The sequence below is a fragment of the Electrophorus electricus genome, chromosome 11 (genome assembly GCF_041902795.1).
Source record: "Electrophorus electricus isolate QZ-2024a chromosome 11, ASM4190279v1, whole genome shotgun sequence".
Classification (NCBI taxonomy): Eukaryota; Metazoa; Chordata; class Actinopteri; order Gymnotiformes; family Gymnotidae; genus Electrophorus; species Electrophorus electricus.
The window spans coordinates 18,422,273-18,442,239 of NC_137507.1; the positions used below are offsets into that span (position 1 = coordinate 18,422,273).

The 19,967-nt window shown below is 44.6% G+C and overlaps 1 protein-coding gene across 3 annotated transcripts; it reads left to right on the top strand.

Moving 5' to 3' along the window:
• The first annotated feature begins 1,399 nt into the window (after nt 1-1,399).
• Nucleotides 1,400-19,872, top strand: golgb1 (golgin B1). 3 transcript variants are annotated; one of them, XM_081722416.1, is made up of 21 exons: nt 1,400-1,712; nt 2,367-2,454; nt 2,977-3,147; nt 3,262-3,384; nt 4,374-4,553; nt 4,705-4,827; nt 5,014-5,127; nt 5,386-6,133; nt 6,495-6,577; nt 7,024-7,093; nt 7,480-8,045; nt 8,154-12,901; nt 13,047-13,470; nt 13,822-14,055; nt 14,437-15,264; nt 15,523-15,707; nt 16,089-16,248; nt 16,523-16,608; nt 17,359-17,430; nt 17,968-18,058; nt 18,406-19,872. In XM_081722416.1, exons 2-21 carry the CDS (start codon nt 2,374-2,376, stop codon nt 18,541-18,543), a joined length of 9,225 nt encoding a protein of 3,074 aa, XP_081578542.1. In that variant the 5' UTR covers nt 1,400-1,712; nt 2,367-2,373; the 3' UTR covers nt 18,544-19,872. The 3 variants fall into 3 exon arrangements, with proteins under 3 accessions (XP_081578542.1, XP_081578541.1, XP_035383660.2); XM_081722415.1 differs by having other exon boundaries at nt 7,480-12,901; XM_035527767.2 differs by having other exon boundaries at nt 4,392-4,553; nt 7,480-12,901.
• The last annotated feature ends 95 nt before the right edge of the window (nt 19,873-19,967 follow it).

Below are 19,967 nucleotides of genomic sequence, written 5' to 3' on the forward strand. Positions count from 1 at the left end.
AATCATACACTGATTAGTATGGCCCCGAAAGTTTAAAGGAAATTTGAATAGAATTTAATATAATTCTTTGTCTTCCTACTACATTAATTGACAATATAAATTATATTTAGGTGTCTGCAAATTATTTAAGTCATGAACTGTTTTGTTTTAGCACACAGGAAAAAAAAAGATATTTACATGCACTCACTGACTTACTTACTTTGTAGGTGTACAGTTAAAGGTTATAGCCCATTTTATACCATGCAATATCTGATATGTGTTAACTCTTTAGTTGGAATTTGGTTTGTGAACCTTGGATTGGTGTTGAGTATTAAGTAATAAACCACAGTGAAAGCAGTAGGGGCACTGATCTGGAGGAACTCCAGCAACACTGCTATACCTGATACGGTTGTACCAGCACAACCCCAACTACAGTGTCTGTGTCCCTGCTGTGCTAGGAATGGCCCCTGCTGAAATCATTTAAGCTCAGCAATGGTTGTGTGGTCATAACCTGACCACAGAGGAATGGGTACAATGCATGGCAAGTTTGTCTGCAGTCTGTACTTGTACACTTACAACATCAGTACAGGTGCAAGAGATGTGCAAGTGCATGCACTAGTAACATCTGGAGCACCTAGCAGCTGTAATAAGACTCTGATTGGTACTGGCATGTAATTTAAAAGGGAAGTCTGTTGTGGACTATCGTATTAAGTGACCGTTTATAATATATTTAGCTGCTAAAATATCTAGTTCATCATATCTCAAAATGTAATTATTTAATAATCCTGAATCCTGGTTAGGATACAGAATTAAATATATACCTAGTATTATCTCGTCTAAATTATATGTCTGTATGAAACAGCGGTTCCAGTGCAGCTTGGGTGAACCTAAGCTTCTCTGAATGCTTTCCTTTAACATCTGGGACTGATGTGCCTGGAAACTGGCAGTTTGGTTTCATTCAACACTGTAAAACAAGCACTGAAAGCCCAATTAGTAAACAAATTGTCAAAGTGCAACAACTTATGGTGATGCGACAGAGCACAAGTACGTGACGGTTAAACACCTATTACACACCATCCCCGACTGATATCGCGCCTTTATGCTTTTACCTACAATGGTCCCCACGACTCCCCGTCCCATTTTTTCCCTCAATATGCAACGCGTTTAAAAGGCGGGTCCCGCACTCGCTTCACTCGGCGTCTCTGCAGCTGTGCATGCCCGTGGCATCTCCAGTCCTTCTTCTGCCCCACCTGTTCAGTGTCCTGCGTATAGACTCAAAGGCTGCCACTGTGCACCGCGCAACGAGCGACGTCCACTTCACCACCTGCACGACGCATCCCACGGAGCGGCGCACAAAACTCGCGAACAGTCCCGTGTAGTGGGCGAGCAAAAGAAAACTGCGACCCATCTGCCTCCAGTAGTTGACAATCACGTTCACTTTTAAATCATGTCCTCCCACTCGATTTTGGATCATCGTGTGAATTCCAACAGCCCGAAATATGAGGCTATGTATTAGCCGAGGTCCCTGACCGGTTGGACTCTACGCTTTTAGAAACGAGTGCTGTACTTTGTCGACGCTCCCTTGCCTGCACGGTCCTATCGTCGCTCTGCAAGTTTGTGTTTCCGGGATGTTTTGGTGATGTGGCTCTTGCTCAGAAATGTCCGATGCGAAATTGGCTAGCTAGCCCAACAGAGCAATAGCGACAGGTCTCGATCGCGGAGGACTCGTACAGGTTGGTTTTACACTCGCTGAAGTGCAGAAGTTCGCCGTGCCCGGTGTGTGTAGTTACGCGGCCCGCATGTGCGATGCCGTGTCATCACCCTCTTAGATGTTTACGGAGCAGCTCCGGCTAGCTCGTTTCCCCTTAAACCGCTCATTTCGGCCACTTTATGCATCCGGTCTCGACCAGCGCGCCTGTAAGTGAAGCCATACATCCGCCGTGTCGACCATCAGTTTATTTCGTTTCAGCCTGGGGTAGCCGAAGATGAAAAATCTTTCGCTGTTGTGTAGAGGAAGCGACGCAGCCGCAGTCGTGTGTCGGGGCGCTGTTCGTGCATCTCCGTCTTTCTTCGGAATTGTTTTTTTTTTTTTTTTACATTGTGCTACGCACGAAGGGCGATTTTGCACAGGTTTTTGGGTCGCGGAAGCACACACCCCCTTAGGAAGAGATTAGAAATTACCCTCACGTAATATTCGGATTAATTTACGAGCCAAAAAGAAAACTGCCGAGTTGTAAATGCAGACTTGACACCCAAGGGAAAAGCTTAAATTATTTTATTATAAACACTCATAGAATCGCTGAAGAAAGTAAGTCGGTTTATTGTTAAGTACAGTGGGCTTTTCTGAGGCTGTGTTGGCGAGCTGTGTGATTTTCTTTGACTTGCAGGTCAGCCATGTTCAGCCGGCTGACCCAAGGAGTGACCTCTGTCCTTCAGGAGCTATCCGGGGAGGAGCATCCGGATGGTGAGCCCCAGGTAAGTCGCTGTACCTGTGCAATAACCCTTATGCAGATAGCCGTGTGAGCCACTGTAATTAAACTCTCAGACACTTAAAAGTCTGTCAGCAGTTAAATTTGGTGAGAGACTACCAGTGATGGTATGTAATGTGTTCTGCCACAATAGAAACAATGGTGTGGCTTTTTGTTCTCCTTTACAAACAAGGTGTGTTGCTTTTATCATCAAATAAACGGCACTAAGCAATGGAACAATGTAGGATTTGTACCCAGGCCATATCCAGTATCCCTCATCCAGTCGATCGGGAAGTCATCATTAAGAAAGATGAAAGAATTTTTCACTTTTCCACTTCATTGACACTCGGTCTCTAACTTTGCAGAATTCTTTAATGCTCGCTTGTCAGGCTGACTTGTTTTGGTCTGTCTGATATTCTCTTCATACCATGCACTTTGACATACTGTCTTATAACGTGATGAAGTTGTTGCTTTTCTTTTTTAAACGAACCATGCAATGCAAGATCGTTCACTTTTGTTTTCGGGGCAGGATGGTCTGGTGCCTCAGCCCCTGTCTGGGCCAGAAGCCTCCTTAGATGGCCCGAGTCCCTCTGAGGAGGTTCTTGAACGTCTGGCCCAGACAGAGCAGCTAGTTGTGCAGCTGAAGGAGCTGATTAGAGAGAAGGACGGCCAGCTTGCCAGTGCTGAGAAACAACTCAAGGTCAGGACGTGGCAAAAATTCTTACAGTTCGTCTGCTGTACTTATTTATTTCTTTTGACAAGTCATGGTTGATCATGCATGGGTGTGCATATTTGTGTGGGTTTGGTCTTATAGGATGAAAGGGAACTGGGAGAAGTCAAGTTCACTAAACTGAAGCTGCAGGCAAAGGCCAAGATGGCTGCTTTAAATAAACAAATCACTGAGCTGAAAGGACAGGAGGGATTGAACACCAGTCAGGTACCTAAATCTGCACTTTATTAAGGCTCCTAACAAAATAGTTAGTCATAGTGGCTCAGACATTCAATCCGGTTTGTCTACATAAATGCCGTTACAGTATCCGGACATGCTTGTTTAGGTTACTGTTGGTTTTTAGTTTTCATACCCAGGAGAGACATGGCTCCTCTAAACACATCTTATCAATTTTAAAATAAACTACTAGAATCATTATTCCAAGGTTTTAAAAGATTAATGTTTTATTAGTTAACAGATAGATATTCTAAATGCAGTTGTCATACTTCAGAAGGAACTGAAAACAGCAGTGTTATAGTACCAGTGGGCCAATGTAATGCCCAGAACAAAATGATCTAGCATTCATGGAAATGAACCCCAGCAAACCCCAAATGATTAGTTAATGTGCCAAATTTAAGATTCTTGGAAAGTCACTAGAATGTTCTCCCATTTTCATACTCATTTATTTGGCTTGCCAGTTCTTTTTCTAGAATATTATAAAGCTAGAAATCACCATTAAAATTATTCAGCGCCTTTCTCAAACTCAAGGACAGATATCAATTGTTACACACACTCGCACACCTGATGAGAAACGGCAGCCAATTTCTGCACAATGTACTCTCAATCGGAAACCACCGACCCCTGGGGGAGTGCACTGATGGAGCTGGTTGTTTGCTGGAGAATGTTGGACTGGCGTACATGGGGTTTTAAGTGCTAGGCTGCTGTGTCCAGACAGACAGATCCTCCATTGACTGGCCCAAAGTGATATGCATACACTTTCAGACAGAAATTCCAGCTTCACTCATTTGCACATAGATTGTTCTAACAAATTGGTGGAACATAATGATTGATGAGTTCAGGCCTTTGATTCGGCCAACAAGCAGCTCAATTTAGTAAGATAATCAAGAAGTTATTTTGAATTTAAATAACTGAAATTATTCTCACTAGCTCTCAGCACCATTCCAATATGATATGATGGGCAAGTCTGATTTCCCCAGCCGCATGTGTGTGTTCAGAGTTCGGAAAGCTCCTTCACAGTGCCTGCAGGATTGGAGGAAGAACTCCAACAGCTGAAACAGAAGCTGAGTCAGGAAGAGTTGTCAACACGAAGCCTAAGAGAAGAGCTCGGGGCGGCTGAGCAATGTCTAAAAGAAAAGGAGGAGTACTACACAGAACAGGTACATCCCAGACTCAGACCCCCACATGGAAGACAAATGACAGAGATCTAATAAATGCGCTCTGGCCAACCAATTAAATGTTCAGTCATCTATGCTTAAAAGAAATACAGGACTAGATTTGGATACCTCTGTTCTAATGTTTCTGACCCAGGTGCAACTTCTTCAGGCTGTGATCAGGGACAAAGATGTGCGGTTTCAGGAACAAATCCTAAAGCATGAAGAGGAGCTGCTTTGCGTCACTAGCCAGGCTTCAAACAGCGGGGAGCTCCAGCAGGTAACGTTTATTTGTCACTAAAACAGAACGCTCCCTTCTGCAGCCAGCAAACTGTACTGATGTTGTCTAAAGGGAAGCCTCGTACGCCTTCTCTTTTGGCTCTGGTCTGTCATGTCTGTTTTTTATCAGGCATTTATCTCCCCAGCTCCGTATATTGAAGTGTAAAGTTTGTTTGTTGGTCCAAAGGCTCTGCGTATATCCGAACATCGGATTGAGGAGCTGGAGGAGGCTTTGCACTCTCGCTCACAAGTCCTGGAGATGTTACAGCAGGAGCTTAATAGTGCAGACCAGCAGAAACAGGTATAAAGATGCTCTGTGAAGATGCTCTATCAAGAAGTGCTAACCTAAACACAGATAGTTGCTTCTAAGACTGTTAAACTTCAGTTTTGCCAAAGACAATTAAGAGTAAACCTTTTCTTTCTCCCTTTCTTAAACTTATAAATTGAAACAGACAGTGCAAAGTTTGTTTGTTTGTTTTTAACCCTAATACAGCTTGGTTTGACTGAATCACTGTTGTTACTGCTGTTCGGAATGATTGATTATCTTTCCTTTATGTAGATCTTGACCGCCCAGTTCAGACAGATGGAGCAGGAGCTCGGAGAAGCCCACAAGTTTGGAGAAGAGAGGCAGCAAGTGGCCAGCCATGCTGAGGAGCAGCTCAGAACCCTGAGAGCCAGTCTGGAGGCTTCTGAGAAGGAGAGAGAGCAGGCCATCAGTGCACTAGAAGCAGAGCTTGTTAGGAGGAGCTCTGAACTGGATGAAGCAAGAGCAAAGCTAGAAGCTGTGACGAGGGAAAAGGGAGAGAGTGCAGAGAGAGGGAAAGAAATTGAGACCAGCACCGAGGCTGAGCTAACCAGCTTAAGAGCGAGCCTGGAAGCTTCTGAGAAGCACAGAAAGGAGGTGAAGAAGAAGCTGGAGGCTGAGGTCGAAAGTTACAGAGGAGAGCTCCACAATTTGCAGGAGAAGCTCCATGCAGTGGAGAAGGAGAAGGACGAAGCATTGAAGAACAAAAGAGATGAGTTGGCACAACTGGAGATGGAGCTCGTTGCCTTTAGAGAAAGCCTGGATACTGGCAAAGAGGAGCGGGAAGCTGGGCGTCAGGCCAAGCAGGCTCTGGAAATGTTGTGGAAAGGGCTTCATTCTCTGACCAAAGGTGATGAGGGAAGCCAAGGCCACGCGGCCATCCCCGACGACCTTGCAGAGGTGCTGCCGGTCTTGGAAGCCCAACTAAGAAATCTGAGAGTGCATCAGGAGGAGAGGGAAGCAAGCATGTCTCAGATTACTTTGACCCTAGAGATGCTGAAAGGTAAATGGACAACTCACTGAATGATTTCTTCAGAAAATAGGTAGGCAAGAACAGACTCACGGTGGTTTAGGAGATTGAGCGGCTCCTATGCAAATGACACCATTGTCAGATAATCCCTACTGATTATGATAGTCCTTGGTTTCTTCTTGAACAGTTATACCTTGATTGCGAAGCATTGCACAGTTTATTAACATGACATTCTTTAAGATGATTTTGACTTAATCCTGTTATCAGGGTAATAAAAATAGATATTTGAACCTTAGTCAGATTGGTACAACATGCTCATCATATGACAAATTGGATTTGTTGCAAATAATCAACATGTAATGATGAAATTTGTACAAAAAAATACTTTTAAAAGGACAACTTGATCAAAGCACTGCAGAGGGAGAGGAGGCAGTTGCCAGGATACGGCAACTTGAGCGGCAACTTGGCAAGCTTCAGGTGAGTGGATGGCAGAAGAATGATGACTAATGTCTCAGTGGGAACTCTGAGAAGCGCTGCCTAGGAAGCCATTCACATTTGTGCTCTCACAAATCCTTTGTATGCGTGTACTTGTCTAGTGCTGAATTAACACCAAGATTGTTTTCTGAAAGTTCAGCTGCATGTGAAATGTAGGTGTAATTTAAGCCCAAGGTCTTTTTATTGTACATCTCTGGTTGATTTAAAAAAAAAAAAAAAAAAAAAAAAAAGTCAGTGGCTCAGTCATAACTGACTACTGTTTTTTTTTTTTTTGTTGGACATTTTGACATTTTTTGCAGTGCAGTGTTAGTCATGATACAGAATAGCATCGTCTGCTATTATTAGCTATGGTTGTAACTCATCAAGCAAGAGAGATGCTCTCTGCTATACTAGGTGTATTCTGAGCGTAACAGACTTCTGTTTCCCAGGTTACGGATGAGTCACTGGGTGACGAGGAGGCTGACCTGTTTGGGAGGGATTTGGACAAGGCTAACAAAGGTGCGTGCTCTACGCACTTCAGTGTTTGCCTTAGAGTTGTGACCTGACCTGCAATGTGCACTCTGACATAATCTTTTCCTTTTTGTAGTTTTCTGCTAAAACAGCTTTGTATGACTGTTGATTCATTTTTAGTGATTAATTTCTTTGTCGTTGCCTTGTGGACATTTACTGGTCAAAAAGTATAGAAAAATAAATTTTGCACAAATTTCTTACACGTTTTCATGTTTGCAGAATAAATTGATATAACAATGTAATGATGGTTTATCTTAGAAATAAATATATTAGAAAATCTTGTGTATTTTAGAAGTGATAACTTTCTCAGTTTCCCCAGCTGATGAACTAATGCTATGATGGTTTGATGCCATTTGATTCCTCTGTTTTCCCAGCTGAAGGCACAGATGGACACAGTTCAGATAACGCATTGCATGCTGAGAAGTTACTGGCTCTGGAGCACCAGCTGGCAGAGAAGGAGAAGGAAATTACTGATCTCAGGGAAAAGCTAGCATTTAATGAGCAGCGCAGCCTCAAAATGTCAGAAGTAGGAAATGCAGACTGTGGAATTACTGAAAATATTACTGGCATATTTGAAAGTTCTGGAGTGCTCCTTGGTCTTGAAGATAGTCCTGAGGAAGACAGAACACTCATTGCAGTAGAGTCTCCTGCTGAACCTACTCCTGTTCTGTCCTGTGCTGACAATGAGAGTACCTCTGAGATTACTGAACCACAGCCAGAGTCCCCTGGGGAATTAAAGGGAGTTTCTTCCGATGAGATGGTAACCAGCAGTGACTCTGAAGTTGCCCATAGTAGCTGGACAATTTTGGAAGCTGTTAATGCAGATGGAGGACAGGAGTGGCCTCCACAAGTTCAAGATTTTGGTGCTCTGAAGCTTTCCACACAGTCCTGGGAGGAGACTTCTGAAGATCAGGTTACACCTACATGCTCTATGGCTGAGGTACAGTCATCAACTATAGTTGTCCGTGAAACGGTACAAGTACAAATTGCCAAGCAGGATGCAAACTTGATGAATACTGATTCTAGCTCCGGTCACGCTTTTGCACAGATCCTGGCAGAGGAGCTCCAGAAAAGATACAGTGAACTACTGACTGAACTTCAGCAACTGAAGGATTTGGCTTCTACCTCTCAGGACAAGGTTCACCTACTACAAGAGGAGTTAATATCACTGACAGTTGTTAAGGATGAGACAGAGGAAAGAGCCCAACGGTTTGAAAAAGATTTGATGGAAGCTCAAGCAGAGATTCGACGAGAGACAGAACATCTGACCTCAGAGATAAATAAGCAGAACGATATGAAGAAAGTCCTGGAAGAGCAACTAGAGAGCTTTCAGATAGAGGTTTGCTCCAAAGATCAGAAGATTCAAGCCCTACAGACACAACTGGATGAGGTCCAGAAAAACCTTACTGAGAAAGAAGGTCAAGTCATGATGCTGGGTTCCCAGTTAGAGGACAGAGAGCTAGCTACTTCTCAAATGGATGAAAGAGCCCAAAGGTTTGACAGAGATTTGATGGAAGCTCAGGCAGAGATTCAACAAAAGACAGAATATATGACCTCAGAGATAAATAAGCAGAACGATATGAGGAAAGCCCTGGAAGAGCAACTAGAGAGCTTTCAGATAGAGGTTTGCTCCAAAGATCAGAAGATTCAAGCTCTACAGACACAACTGGATGAGGTCCAGAAAAACCTTACTGAGAAAGAAGGTCAAGTCAGGATGTTGGGTTCCCAGTTGGAGGACAGAGAACTAGCTACTTCTCAAATGGAGGAAAAGCTGGAGGCGAGAATTCAGCAAGTCTCTCAGGAAGCTGACCTGGCTAAAGCTGCTCTCATTGGCAAGATTGCTGAGATAGAGGATTTGCAACAGTGTCTTTCCCTGAAAGAGCAAGAGATGGTAGAACTCAGTGACAACATGACATCCAAACTGCTGCAAGCAGGTGAGGAAAAGTTTGTTATATCTAGTGAAGTAACAAAGCTAAAAGAGAAGATCTTGGAAATTGAGAAGATCAGGGATGACCAGCAGAAAGTGGAAGAAGATAAAACAGCTGTCGAAAGTGAGGAGCTTGTCACTCTGCGCAAGGAGAACAAGAGCTTGGCTAGTGAAATGGATACCGTTAAAAGGGATGGAGAACATGTTAAACGAAAGTTGCAGGCAGCTTTGGTACAGCGAAAGGAGCTGATGAAAAAGATTGCCAAACTTGAGAAAGTGTCAGATGCTACCAAAGAAAAGGGAGATATAGAAGCAGACCTGCCTGGTACAGAGAAAGGAGAAGGAGAGCAGGGGCAACAGAACTTTGAATCACTGTTACAAGAGACCAGAAGGATCTTGCATTCCAAAGAAGAAGCTTTGACTGTTCTAGAACAGAAAACACTGAACCAAAACCAAGCACTTTATGAGGCACATGCTAAAATCCAACACCTGACTGATGAGGCTGAAGCATGTAGCCAAAAAGAACAACAAATACGGCAAGTTGAGAACGATAATGCTAGACTCCAGTCACAGGTCACCATCCTAGAATCTGATCTTGAAATGGCACAGAAAAAGCTCCAAGAGGCTGTGGATTCTCGTAAAGAAACGCTCCGCAAAGCTAAGGACAAAGACAGACACCATCGTGAGCAGATGAAGCAACAGAAAGAAGAGTACAGTAACCTGTTAGAACGGTTCAAAGCTGAAGACAAAGAGAAATCTGACCTATTAAAACAACTGCGAGAGTTAGAAAGTCTTTTGGAATCAAAGGAGCAAACTGGTACAGTGAGTCATCATGTGGAGGCAGAGGAAGAACCTACAACTGTGTCAGAGAATCTGGAGAAACCCATGTTGGGGGATTGGGTCCAGGAGGACTGGGTGGATTTTGCTGCACCCGAGGCTGATGTTAACCAGAAAGATCAACTTCCTGCTGAGCAACTTCCACAGGTTAAATCCGAAGATTACGCAGCTGTGATAAATTCCCTTCAGGAGGAGATAAAAGCTAAACACACTGTTTGTGTGGACCTAGAGGTGCGTCTGCAGGAGAGCCAGGGTGCTCTGTCAGTCAAAGAGACTGAGTTCTTGGAGCTCAGCAAAGAGCTTGAGGCATTGAGGGCAAAAGGGAGACAGATAGATGTCCTTTCAGAAGAACTGAACGCTCTGAGAGAGAAATGTCAGCAAGCAGAAGCCCATGCAGAAATGCTGAGAGCAGAAGTGAAGGAGGCTGCAGCTGTGGCCAGGACCAGCATCTCTGACGTTGAGTCTCCAGTGGCGGCTCTTCAGGCAGAGGTGGAAGAGTTCAAGCGGTTTCTGAAAACCAAAAATGATGAGATCATTGACCTCAGCCAGCAACTGAGTGAGCAGAGCACACTTCTGCAGAACATGCAGGAGACTGTGCTGGAGAAAGATGACCTGATTGCTTCCTTACAAGAGAGACTGACAGCTGAGCAAGAAAGGAGTCAGAAGATGGAGGCAGAGATCCCACATTGGCAAGAGGAGGAAAAAGACCATGTCACCAAGCTTCAGCAGCTACAGCGCAAATTACAAGCCGCATTGGTATCGCGAAAGGAAGCTCTCAAAGAGAACCAGGCTCTAAGGGATGAGCAGGCTGCGGCTGAGAAGGCAAGATCAGAGTTGCTAGTAAAGCTCGAGCATGGCGAGGCAGAGGTTGGTAAACTTAAAGCAGAGAAAGAGAAGTTAATTAAAGAGGTGGATCGGAGCTTGCTGGAGAACCAGAGTCTTGGTGCCACCTGTGAGAGCTTGAAGCTTGCTATGGATGGACTTCTGAATGAAAAAGATTCATATCAGCATCAAGCAGAGAGTGCCAGAGAAGAAGCTGAGCAGGCAAACAGACGGTGGGAAGAAAAAGTTCAAAGCATGAAGGATGAATATGAGACCCTACTGAAGTCATACGAAAATGTGAGCGACGAGGCCGAACGTGTCAGGCGAGTGCTGGAGGCTGCCCGTCAGGAGAGGCAGGAATTGGCATCGAAAGCCCGGGGCCATGAGATGGCCAAACAGGAGGCAGAGAGGTTAGCTGAGGAAACTCAGAAGGAGGTCAATGCTATAAAAGAGAAAATGAGGAAGTTTGCCAAAGCAAAACATCAAAAGATAATGGAACTAGAGGAGGAGAATGAGAAGCTCAGAGAACAGATGGAGAAGAAAGGGACCAAAGAAGTAGATAACGAGCTGAAACAACTTCAAAACGTTAAAAGAGAACTTGAAACTTTGAGAGCTAGTTTTGATGTTGTAGAGGCTAAGCGAAGTTCACTGGAACAGGAAACCAGAGAACTGAAGCAGCAGTTGGCTCAGGAAACGGATAGAAAGAATAATACAAATCTGGATGTGAGCTCCTCTGAAATTGTAGTTACGGAGGAAGTGGTTGTTCAGCAGTCAAGCCCTGTTTTGAGTGAAAACCAACAAGATATAGCTAATAAAAGATGTTTCCAAGAGCAATCAGATGGGTCAGTGCTAGGCATGCTTAAACAAGAAGCTTCCAGTGTGAAAACTAAGACTGAGCTGATTGAAAGTGCAGACACTGAAACTAAGAAAAAGCTCAATGAATTGGAAGTAGCTCTTAAAGATGCAGAGACCAAGATAAAGGAACTTCAAGCTGCTCTTGACGATGAGAAGAGAACCAGAGTTGAACAGGAATCTTTGCTCAATGCAGAGTTGGGCAGTGTTAGGCAGCATCTTCAGGAGTCTGTAGAAAGAGAGATGAGGTTGAATGAAAAGTGCTCGACAATGGATACTCAGTTTAAGGAGCTTCACACAAGCCTGGAGGCTGAGAAGGATGACCTTGAGGAAAGACTGATGAACCAGTTAGCTCAGGTCAATGGCAGCATTGCAGGTTATCAGCAAGAGACTGCTGATGGGCGAGCTCGCCTTGCAGACCTACAGCGGGAACTGGAAAAAGTGGAACAGGAGCGAGCTGAGTTGGAGGCTGTGGTAGTAAGCGAAAGGGACCGGGTATCCAGGCTAGAGGAAGACAAAAGGCAGGCCCAGCGAGAAAGAGCCGAAGCAGAGGCAGAAGCAGGAAAACGGAGAGAGCTGGAGCAGAAGCTGAAATCCGCACAGAGGGTTAAAGAAGGTAGTCAGAGCCGAGCACGTCAGCTCGAGGAGCTTCTGAGGGAGAAGCAGCTGGAGGTTCGACAGATGCAAAAAGACTGCATCCAGTACCAGGAAAGGATCAGTGAGGTAGAAAGGGAGAATAAGGCACTCTTGCTGGGTAGAGATGAGTTAAGCAGTGAGCTTGAGGCAGCGCATCTGGAGAATGCAAAGATCACGGAGCAGGAAAAAAAGCTGGACTCAGAGTTGTCAACAATTAAAACGAAGCTGGATATGGCTGAGGGAGAGGCCAGCAAGGCGCTAGCGGACAAGACGGCTTCTGAAAAGACAGCACAACAGCATGAGGCTGAGTTAAAGGCAGAAGCTGAAAGGACCCTTGATGAAGTAAGGTATCGCTTGGGAGCAGAGCTTAAACAGATGGAGTTGAGACTGGAGCAGGCCTATCGGGACAGGGAAAGAGAAGAAGAGGCGACTCTTGAGGCTAGAAACGTTGCAGAGGCTGCAGACAAATATGCCCAGGAAATGCAGGCACGCCTGGATGAGTCACTGGCAAGGCTGGCTGGCTTTTCACGCTCCATGTCCTCCCTGCAGAATGACCGCGATCGTGTTCTGGATGAAGCTAAGCAGTGGGAGAATCGTTTCTATAGTGCCCTCCAGGGGAAGGAGGTTGAACTGCGGGAGGCTGAGAGTCGAGCTAAGGTCCTATCTGAGCAACTTCAGACAGAGACCACAAACAAGGAGGAACTTCAGCATGAACTGGAGAGGTTTGTTCAGTTTGTTCCCTGCGTTTTCCATTAGGTCTAGTAATATCTGGATATAAATAGTGCCCCATTATTGTTTGTTTTAAGGGTCAAAAAGAAAAAAAATAATAATCATGTGATCTCATTTTCATCGTTGGTCTATTTACAGGTTGCAGAAGGCAGAGGAACAGTTGCAGGTAAAACTGGCAGAGATGGAGAAGAGGCACAGCGAAATCCTCAAACCTCTGGAAAAAGAAAGAAAAGAGATGCAGGAGGCACTGGCTCTGGCAGAAAGCTCTCTGGCCGAGGCACGCTCCCAACTTGCCTCCGTGGAGGTGGAGACGGAAGGACTGCGCCACAGAACCAAGGCTCTAGAAGAGGCAGTGGTCAAGCTTCAGAGTGAATCTATCCAAGCCAGGGCTGAAATTAAAGAAAGGGAAACCGAGGAGAGGAGGCTGTGCTTGAGTCTGGAGCAGCTGGAGACGGACTTGCGGACCTCCAAGACTCTTACGGAGACTCTTCAGGTAGAGTTGTCTGAGAAGGAGAAGAGGGAGGTCGAGCTCCTTGGAGAGAAGGAACAAGCTGTGGCTCAGGTATTCACCTTAAAAAAAGTTTTAAATGTTTAAATGTTTTAAAGCAGCATCTTGGAGTGCACCTCTGCACTGCACAATTTAGGTTTTTTTAATACCTGATTCAGATAATTTACCTGCTCAGGTAATCACAGCAACCTTTATGAACCGAGTCAGAGGTGTTGGAAAAAGGAAAACGGTACTGGGACTGGGAAACCCTTTTATTTAACTTGGATGCTTAATGCAAATGCATGACGGCCTTGACTACTGAAGAGGCTTTCGTGAGAAACCAGTTCATGGGATGTTCGTGCCGTAATGCTTTTGGGTTAAGCACATTCTGTTCTGAAGCACAGTCTGACACCGTACCACCTCTAGGCTGCAGAGGAAGCCAGGAAGGAGGCAGATGGCCGGGCAGAGGAGGCAGAGAGACAGCTGGAGGACAGGAGGGCAGCCATGCGGGACCTCGACGAGAGACTTTGTAAAGCCGAAGAGGAGGCCAGCTGCAGCAAGGCGCGACTGGACACATTCACGAAGGCCATGGGCTCGCTTCAGAATGATCGTGACAGGGTACTGGGAGAGTACAAGCAGTTAGAGGAGCGACACCTCCAGGTGTGGCATAATCTCAGCTTGTTTGATTAGATTGACTGAGACCTGACACCTGCTTAATCCGAATAATATTGGATACATGCAGAGATAACGGGAGCAAAACTTTTGAGAAATCCCACAGGGGAAATGTAGTTACTATAGCAGCAACGGTTGACCACAGTGTTCACATAATACACACACATATAGTACAGAAACAGTGCAAAATGTTTCATAAAGTAAGACTTATTTTTATAAGTTTTATTTGATTATTATTATTATTATTATTATTGTTATTATTATTTGAATAGCCTAATATAAAACTGTTCTGAACAAAATGTGACTTTTTTAAAAAAAAAATTTTTAGATTAAATTTAATGCATCAAGTCTGTCCATCTTGTGTGTCAGGTTATGATGGAAAAAGATGGTCTCATACAGGAGGCTGCCACTGAGAACAACAGTCTGAAGGAGGAGCTCCGTGCCATGCTGGCTCAGCGTGACGACCTCCACGCTGAGAACGCCAAGCTGGCGGCACAGCTGCATGGCTATAGGGACGAACTGAAACAGGTCCTCACTATGAAGGACTCGCAGCACAAGCAGCTGCTCTCGGCTCAGTTCGAACGCATCAGGGTCCTGGAGAAGGAGAGGGTAGAGACCCAGGCCAAGTTTCAGGCACTGGAAAAAGAGGCCCCAGTGCGAAACGTGCCCGCAGTGGAGCACGAGATCTTGAGCCAGGCCGGGCAGCTCGTGGTCAGGTCAGAGGGGTGCGACGCTCCCGGTGCAGAGGTGGAGAAGTTGAGGGAGCAGCTTCAGGCTGCCAAGAAGCAGATCAGCAGCCTGGAAGGGATGCTGGATTCAGAGAGGGAGTGCCAGGCGGCTCACAACGAGGAGTTGAAGGAGCTCCGCTGGGAAGGTGGCGTGCTGCGGACCGAGGCCGAGACGGCCGAGGAGAGGGTAGCGGAGCTGGCCAAGGACCTGATGGACATGGAGCAGAAGCTGCTAGCAGAGAAGGAGGCGGCAGACAAGCTCCGAGCTCAGAACCAGGCCTTTGGGAAGGCCATGGCCTCTCTGCAGGATTCAAGAGACCAGGCCATCAATGAGGCCAAGGAGCTGCAATCCCAGCTGGAAGAGTCTCGTCGGGTAGGACATCAGGCAGCGCCCCCTAGCAGTTCCACTGGTGAAGTGTGGAGCCTGAAGAACGCACTCTCTGCACTCCAGAATGACAGGGAGAGACTGGTACTTAACTCCAGAAACCATCATTAGTACATTAATACTGTCTTAATATTTAGTCAAAAGCACTTGGAAATGTAACATATTTTGGTAATGTACTATTTGTATAGTCATTTTTTAACCCACGTAATAGTCTTTGTGCACTCAGATATACAGTCTGTCAGGTTCTCATCTACTGTCTCATGCCTGTAACATTTCTTGATATTCCCATGAAACTTTATCTTTGAAACTTGAACTTTTTTCCCTGATTTCCTTCGGCTCCAGTTGGAGCAGCTGCAGTTACAGCGCAGTGAGCTGGACATACTTGGATCCGGAGAGCTGAGTAGACTCACCCAGGCCCTGCAGGAAGAGCGGCAGAAGTCCAGGGAGAGAGAGCAGACTATGGCGGAGCAGCTGAAGGAGAGAGGTGACCAGACTGAGAGAGACCGGCAGGAGCTGGAGATGCTCAGGTGGGAAGCTTGTTTTTCCGTAGCCACAATGTTAGAACTCTTGAAAATGTTTTTGATCTTATGCAAAATTGTTGAATATGAATGTATTCCTTGAACTCAGAGATAGAAACATTAACAATATTTAAATTCTTTTTCAAAAGCAGACTTTATCACAATCATCTTGTTTCTACAAATTATACTCATCAAATCATGTTTTGCCAATAAAAAAAAGAGATTGTGTTACTTATTTTACCCTTCGACTGAACCCTTTCTGTAGCTGCTGTTGGCTACAAGCAGGTAAACAGCAGGTAAAGCTCATTCCCTGCTAAATCCACTAAGTAGTGGAAGCTTGGCAGCTGGGTTTAAGTATCCGTGCTCTTCCCTGTCTGTTGCGCTCTGAAGGCAGGAACGTGGTAACTGGCATGCCCAGGTGGAGCTCCTGAAACAGCAGACCCTGGCTACACTGTCAGAGCGCGAGCAACAGGTGCAGCAGCTGCGTGCCCTGCTTGAGGAGGCACGGGCACCCAGGTCGAAACTCCACGAGGAGCAAGCGTACAGGCAGGTGAGGAGAACGCACCCGACAGCGTCCCTACCACATGCCGCCATGAGGCAACACAAACCAAAATGTCCATGTTGATGATTCTTAGGTTAGATGAGTGTGAGTGGATAGTTGTCCGAGTCAGTTAAACGTATGTGTATGACATCTTGCTACTTCGGGTGTAATTAGAGTCATTCATATATTGAAATGCATCTTGAAGGTGTTTGATCCTGGTTATTTTAAAAGAATAATCTATGCTGCACAAGCAACGTCGTTTGCATGTCATTGCTCCAATTAGGGAAGTATCGGAGTGGACAGTGCTCCCGGAGGTCCTCTGGAGCACAGCGAGGACTATAAGAGTGACTGCATTCGTCTCCAGAGAAGGTAAAAATACAGAAAGACAAAAACATATTTTTATTCCCTAAAACCATCCTCACATCGCAGGATGGACATTTGGTATGCCTGTGTTCCCTGCCCAGGGGTAACGGACAACACCATTGGTGTAATCCTGTAGGTCTTTTCACTTCATCACAGCATTGGTTTAGTTTTAGTGATTCTCGAAAAGGATCAGAAACTAATCCTATATGTGGTCTCAGTCATGATATTGATCATTTATCATTTATGAAATTAAATAAATACTCAATAATAAGTCACTTTAAAGATGCCTGGAATAGATATTGGACACACAAGGAAGAAAACACAAACGCTGAGATGCAAATTCCAGACATTTTGGTCCATGAGTAAAGAACATTCCAGAAGCTGACTAGACTGAGACCATGAGCTAATGTGGTGTTCTGCTTCCGTCTCAAATGGGTTCACCTATAGATAAACGTGTGTAAATTAGCAAGAGTTGAGGTAAACTGCTTTATTTACATACTAGTATTTATTTTGGTCTTCTGTTATTCTTAATACATGTGATTCGTTTTAATAAAAAGATTTTTTTAAAACTTTTTTGTTAGATATGGGTTACCTCCGACAGTAGTTTGAAAAGTGTTTGAGAACACATAACGCTACACTCGCTCTGGAATAGGCTGAGAACTCTCGACACGGCACCCTCTCAGGCCAGGACTGTCCTGTGGGTTTTTGTGTCCTCCTTACCCTCAGTTGCGCTCTGACCGTCTCTGTCTCCGTCAGGTTGGATGAGGAGACGGAGCTGAGGCTGAGAGTGGAGGAGGAGCTCTCCGCGGCAGAAGATGACCTCAAACGGTGCGGCCACCTCAGATTTAATTCTACTTCCCGGCTCCCTTCTCCACAGCTGCATGGCTCGGGTTCAGAAACGAAACGTCCCCGCCACTTTTAGCTCAAGACAGCAAGGAGAAGTAATGAGTGAAAGCTGATGGGTGATGCTTGGCAGGATTTGTACTTTTGACCCTAAATATGCACCTCTGTCTTTCACTAGTCTTCTGGCTCAGACATTAACACCAGTATGGGCCATTTGACAATTGTATCAGCAAAAATGTAATAAATACAAAAGAAAATAGTGAAATTGTGAACATCACCCCTTGTTTTGGGAACAAAGACCAGTCATTCCTAAGTGCAGCATGTTTCATTTATAACGTGAAATTAATTAAAAGTATTGTCCATCTTACTGTTTTATCATTTTATATTTTGTCTCTAATTTTAACTATGATTCCATGAGCTGTCCAGCTGCCCTTTTTCTTGTCCAGCAGTGATGCTAGAGAATCAAGACCAAGATTTTCCACTGTACCTGTACTGACTGTGTGTTTCCTTGATCGTGAGTAGGTACACACAGGCTGAGTGGTCCTCAGGACTGAGGAGGACGGACTCCGAGAGGGCTGTCCTCATTGAGCCACCAGAGGGCGCTGTTACTCGGGTTTGTGTTAAACTCGGATTAACCCCAAAGTTTTTCTTTGTGTTCTTGACTTAATGAAGAAATGGCGAATTAATATGTAAATTAGTGTCATAAATTTGGTAGTATTATGAAAGCTTTTTCCCGGGGGGTGGGGGGGCTTATTTTTGTTATGCTATGTTATTTTTTAAATGTTAGTTTAGTGTGCATGACACATTGTTGTATGCAGAAGACTCAGTATTCAGTATGAGTAGCCTAATTATAGCATAGCTTTGATTTTGTCGTGTGGGGTAACTCTTCACCAGTAATTTGCTCAGAGAAGCCGAGCTGTCGTTTAGTGAGTGTGATCGGTGCGTCTCTGTGGGTTCCAGAGCCGGAGTGGAGCCCCTGGTCTGGCGCGGGTGATACGGGCTGCGCTGTGTTCCCGCCAACGCACTCCTCTGCTGGTGGCCCTCTACCTGTTCACCATACATGCGTTGCTGCTTCTGTGTTTGGGAGGCTACCTGTAAAAGAAAAACACAGAGAGAGTGTACTGGAGACCAAACGAACCCAACAGCTGTCAGGGAGGGGGAGAAAGAGAGAGAGAGAGAGAGAGAGAGTGTGTGTGTGTGTGTGTGTGTGTGTGTGTGTGTGTGTGTGTGTGTGTGTGTGTGTGTGTGTGTGTGTGTGTGTGTAACAAACAGTATCTTACAATCATAGACAGTTACTGACCTTTTTATTATATTTTACTTTTTTTTTTTTTAATTTTTTTTTTTTTTTTAACTTTTTATATGATTCAATTTCTTAGCTAATTTGCCAAAGCCAGTCTTTGTTTAGGCAAGAATAGTCACTGACAATATCAGCTGTGCCCAGCTTGGTTAAAAACGGTTACATCCTGCTGCGCTTATTCTTGCCATTAAAGGATCGCTAGCCACTGGGGAAGAGCCGCCTAACTTTACCATTTTTTAATGAGGGAATGTGAAGTACTGCAGTTCGGTTTGGTGGTGCAGAGTAAACGCATTTAAACTGGATTCGCACACGTTCTTTTCTGTCCTAGTTAGGGAGCACAGTTTCTCCATCTCTTCCTGTCCACTCGGTTCTCTCTGTGTTTTCTCTTGCACTACTAGGAATTGGTGCGAAAGAGGTTTCAACTACATTCCATCTGACTACCAGCTGTTGTCTCTTTTTTTCCTCCTATTCTCTATTTATTTCTGTATCTCAAAGCAACCACATGAACTCGTAAGCAGTTACAGCATTGGGATCAGGACGGTCGGAACTCTGTGATTCTGTATTGATTGTTTTTACAGCAAACTCATTTGCCAACCTGGTGCAATACTACCATAGTTTAAATACACATGTAGGTCCTTCTCGGTTTTATTTGTCATAACGCTTTGTGTAGCCTAACTATACAAACCATGCACATTCCATAAATTAGGGTTTTGTTCGGTTTACATTATTATATTATGAAAATCAACTTTTAAATCAGATCTGTGATTTATTATTTTATTTTTTTTAAATTTGCAGACACTAATTTCATTTCCTTTGTTTCCGTAAATAGGGTTAATATAACTAAAATTATTTCCATAGTCCATAGTGAGATGGTTGACATTTTAAACAACCCCTTTCTGCTTCCACTACTGTCTACTGGGTTGGGCCGAGCCTCAGCCTGTATGTCGTGTTGCTAATATTGTACTGGGATTGGATGTAGTGGTGATGTTAACTCTATTTACGGAGATATTTTTAAAGCACAGTTCTGTATGGGTTCCTTATTATACCTGTGTAATTATAAATTACCCTCTCTTCTGTGCTTATTTGTAGGGGATATTTTTGGAAATAAAGTTTATTTAAGGGACGACAAATATCCGACTCTACATACTTTTTGTTAAATGGAAACAAAGTGTATTTTTGGATAATTATTTCTATAATTGCAGCTATAATTGCTGTCCAGACACAT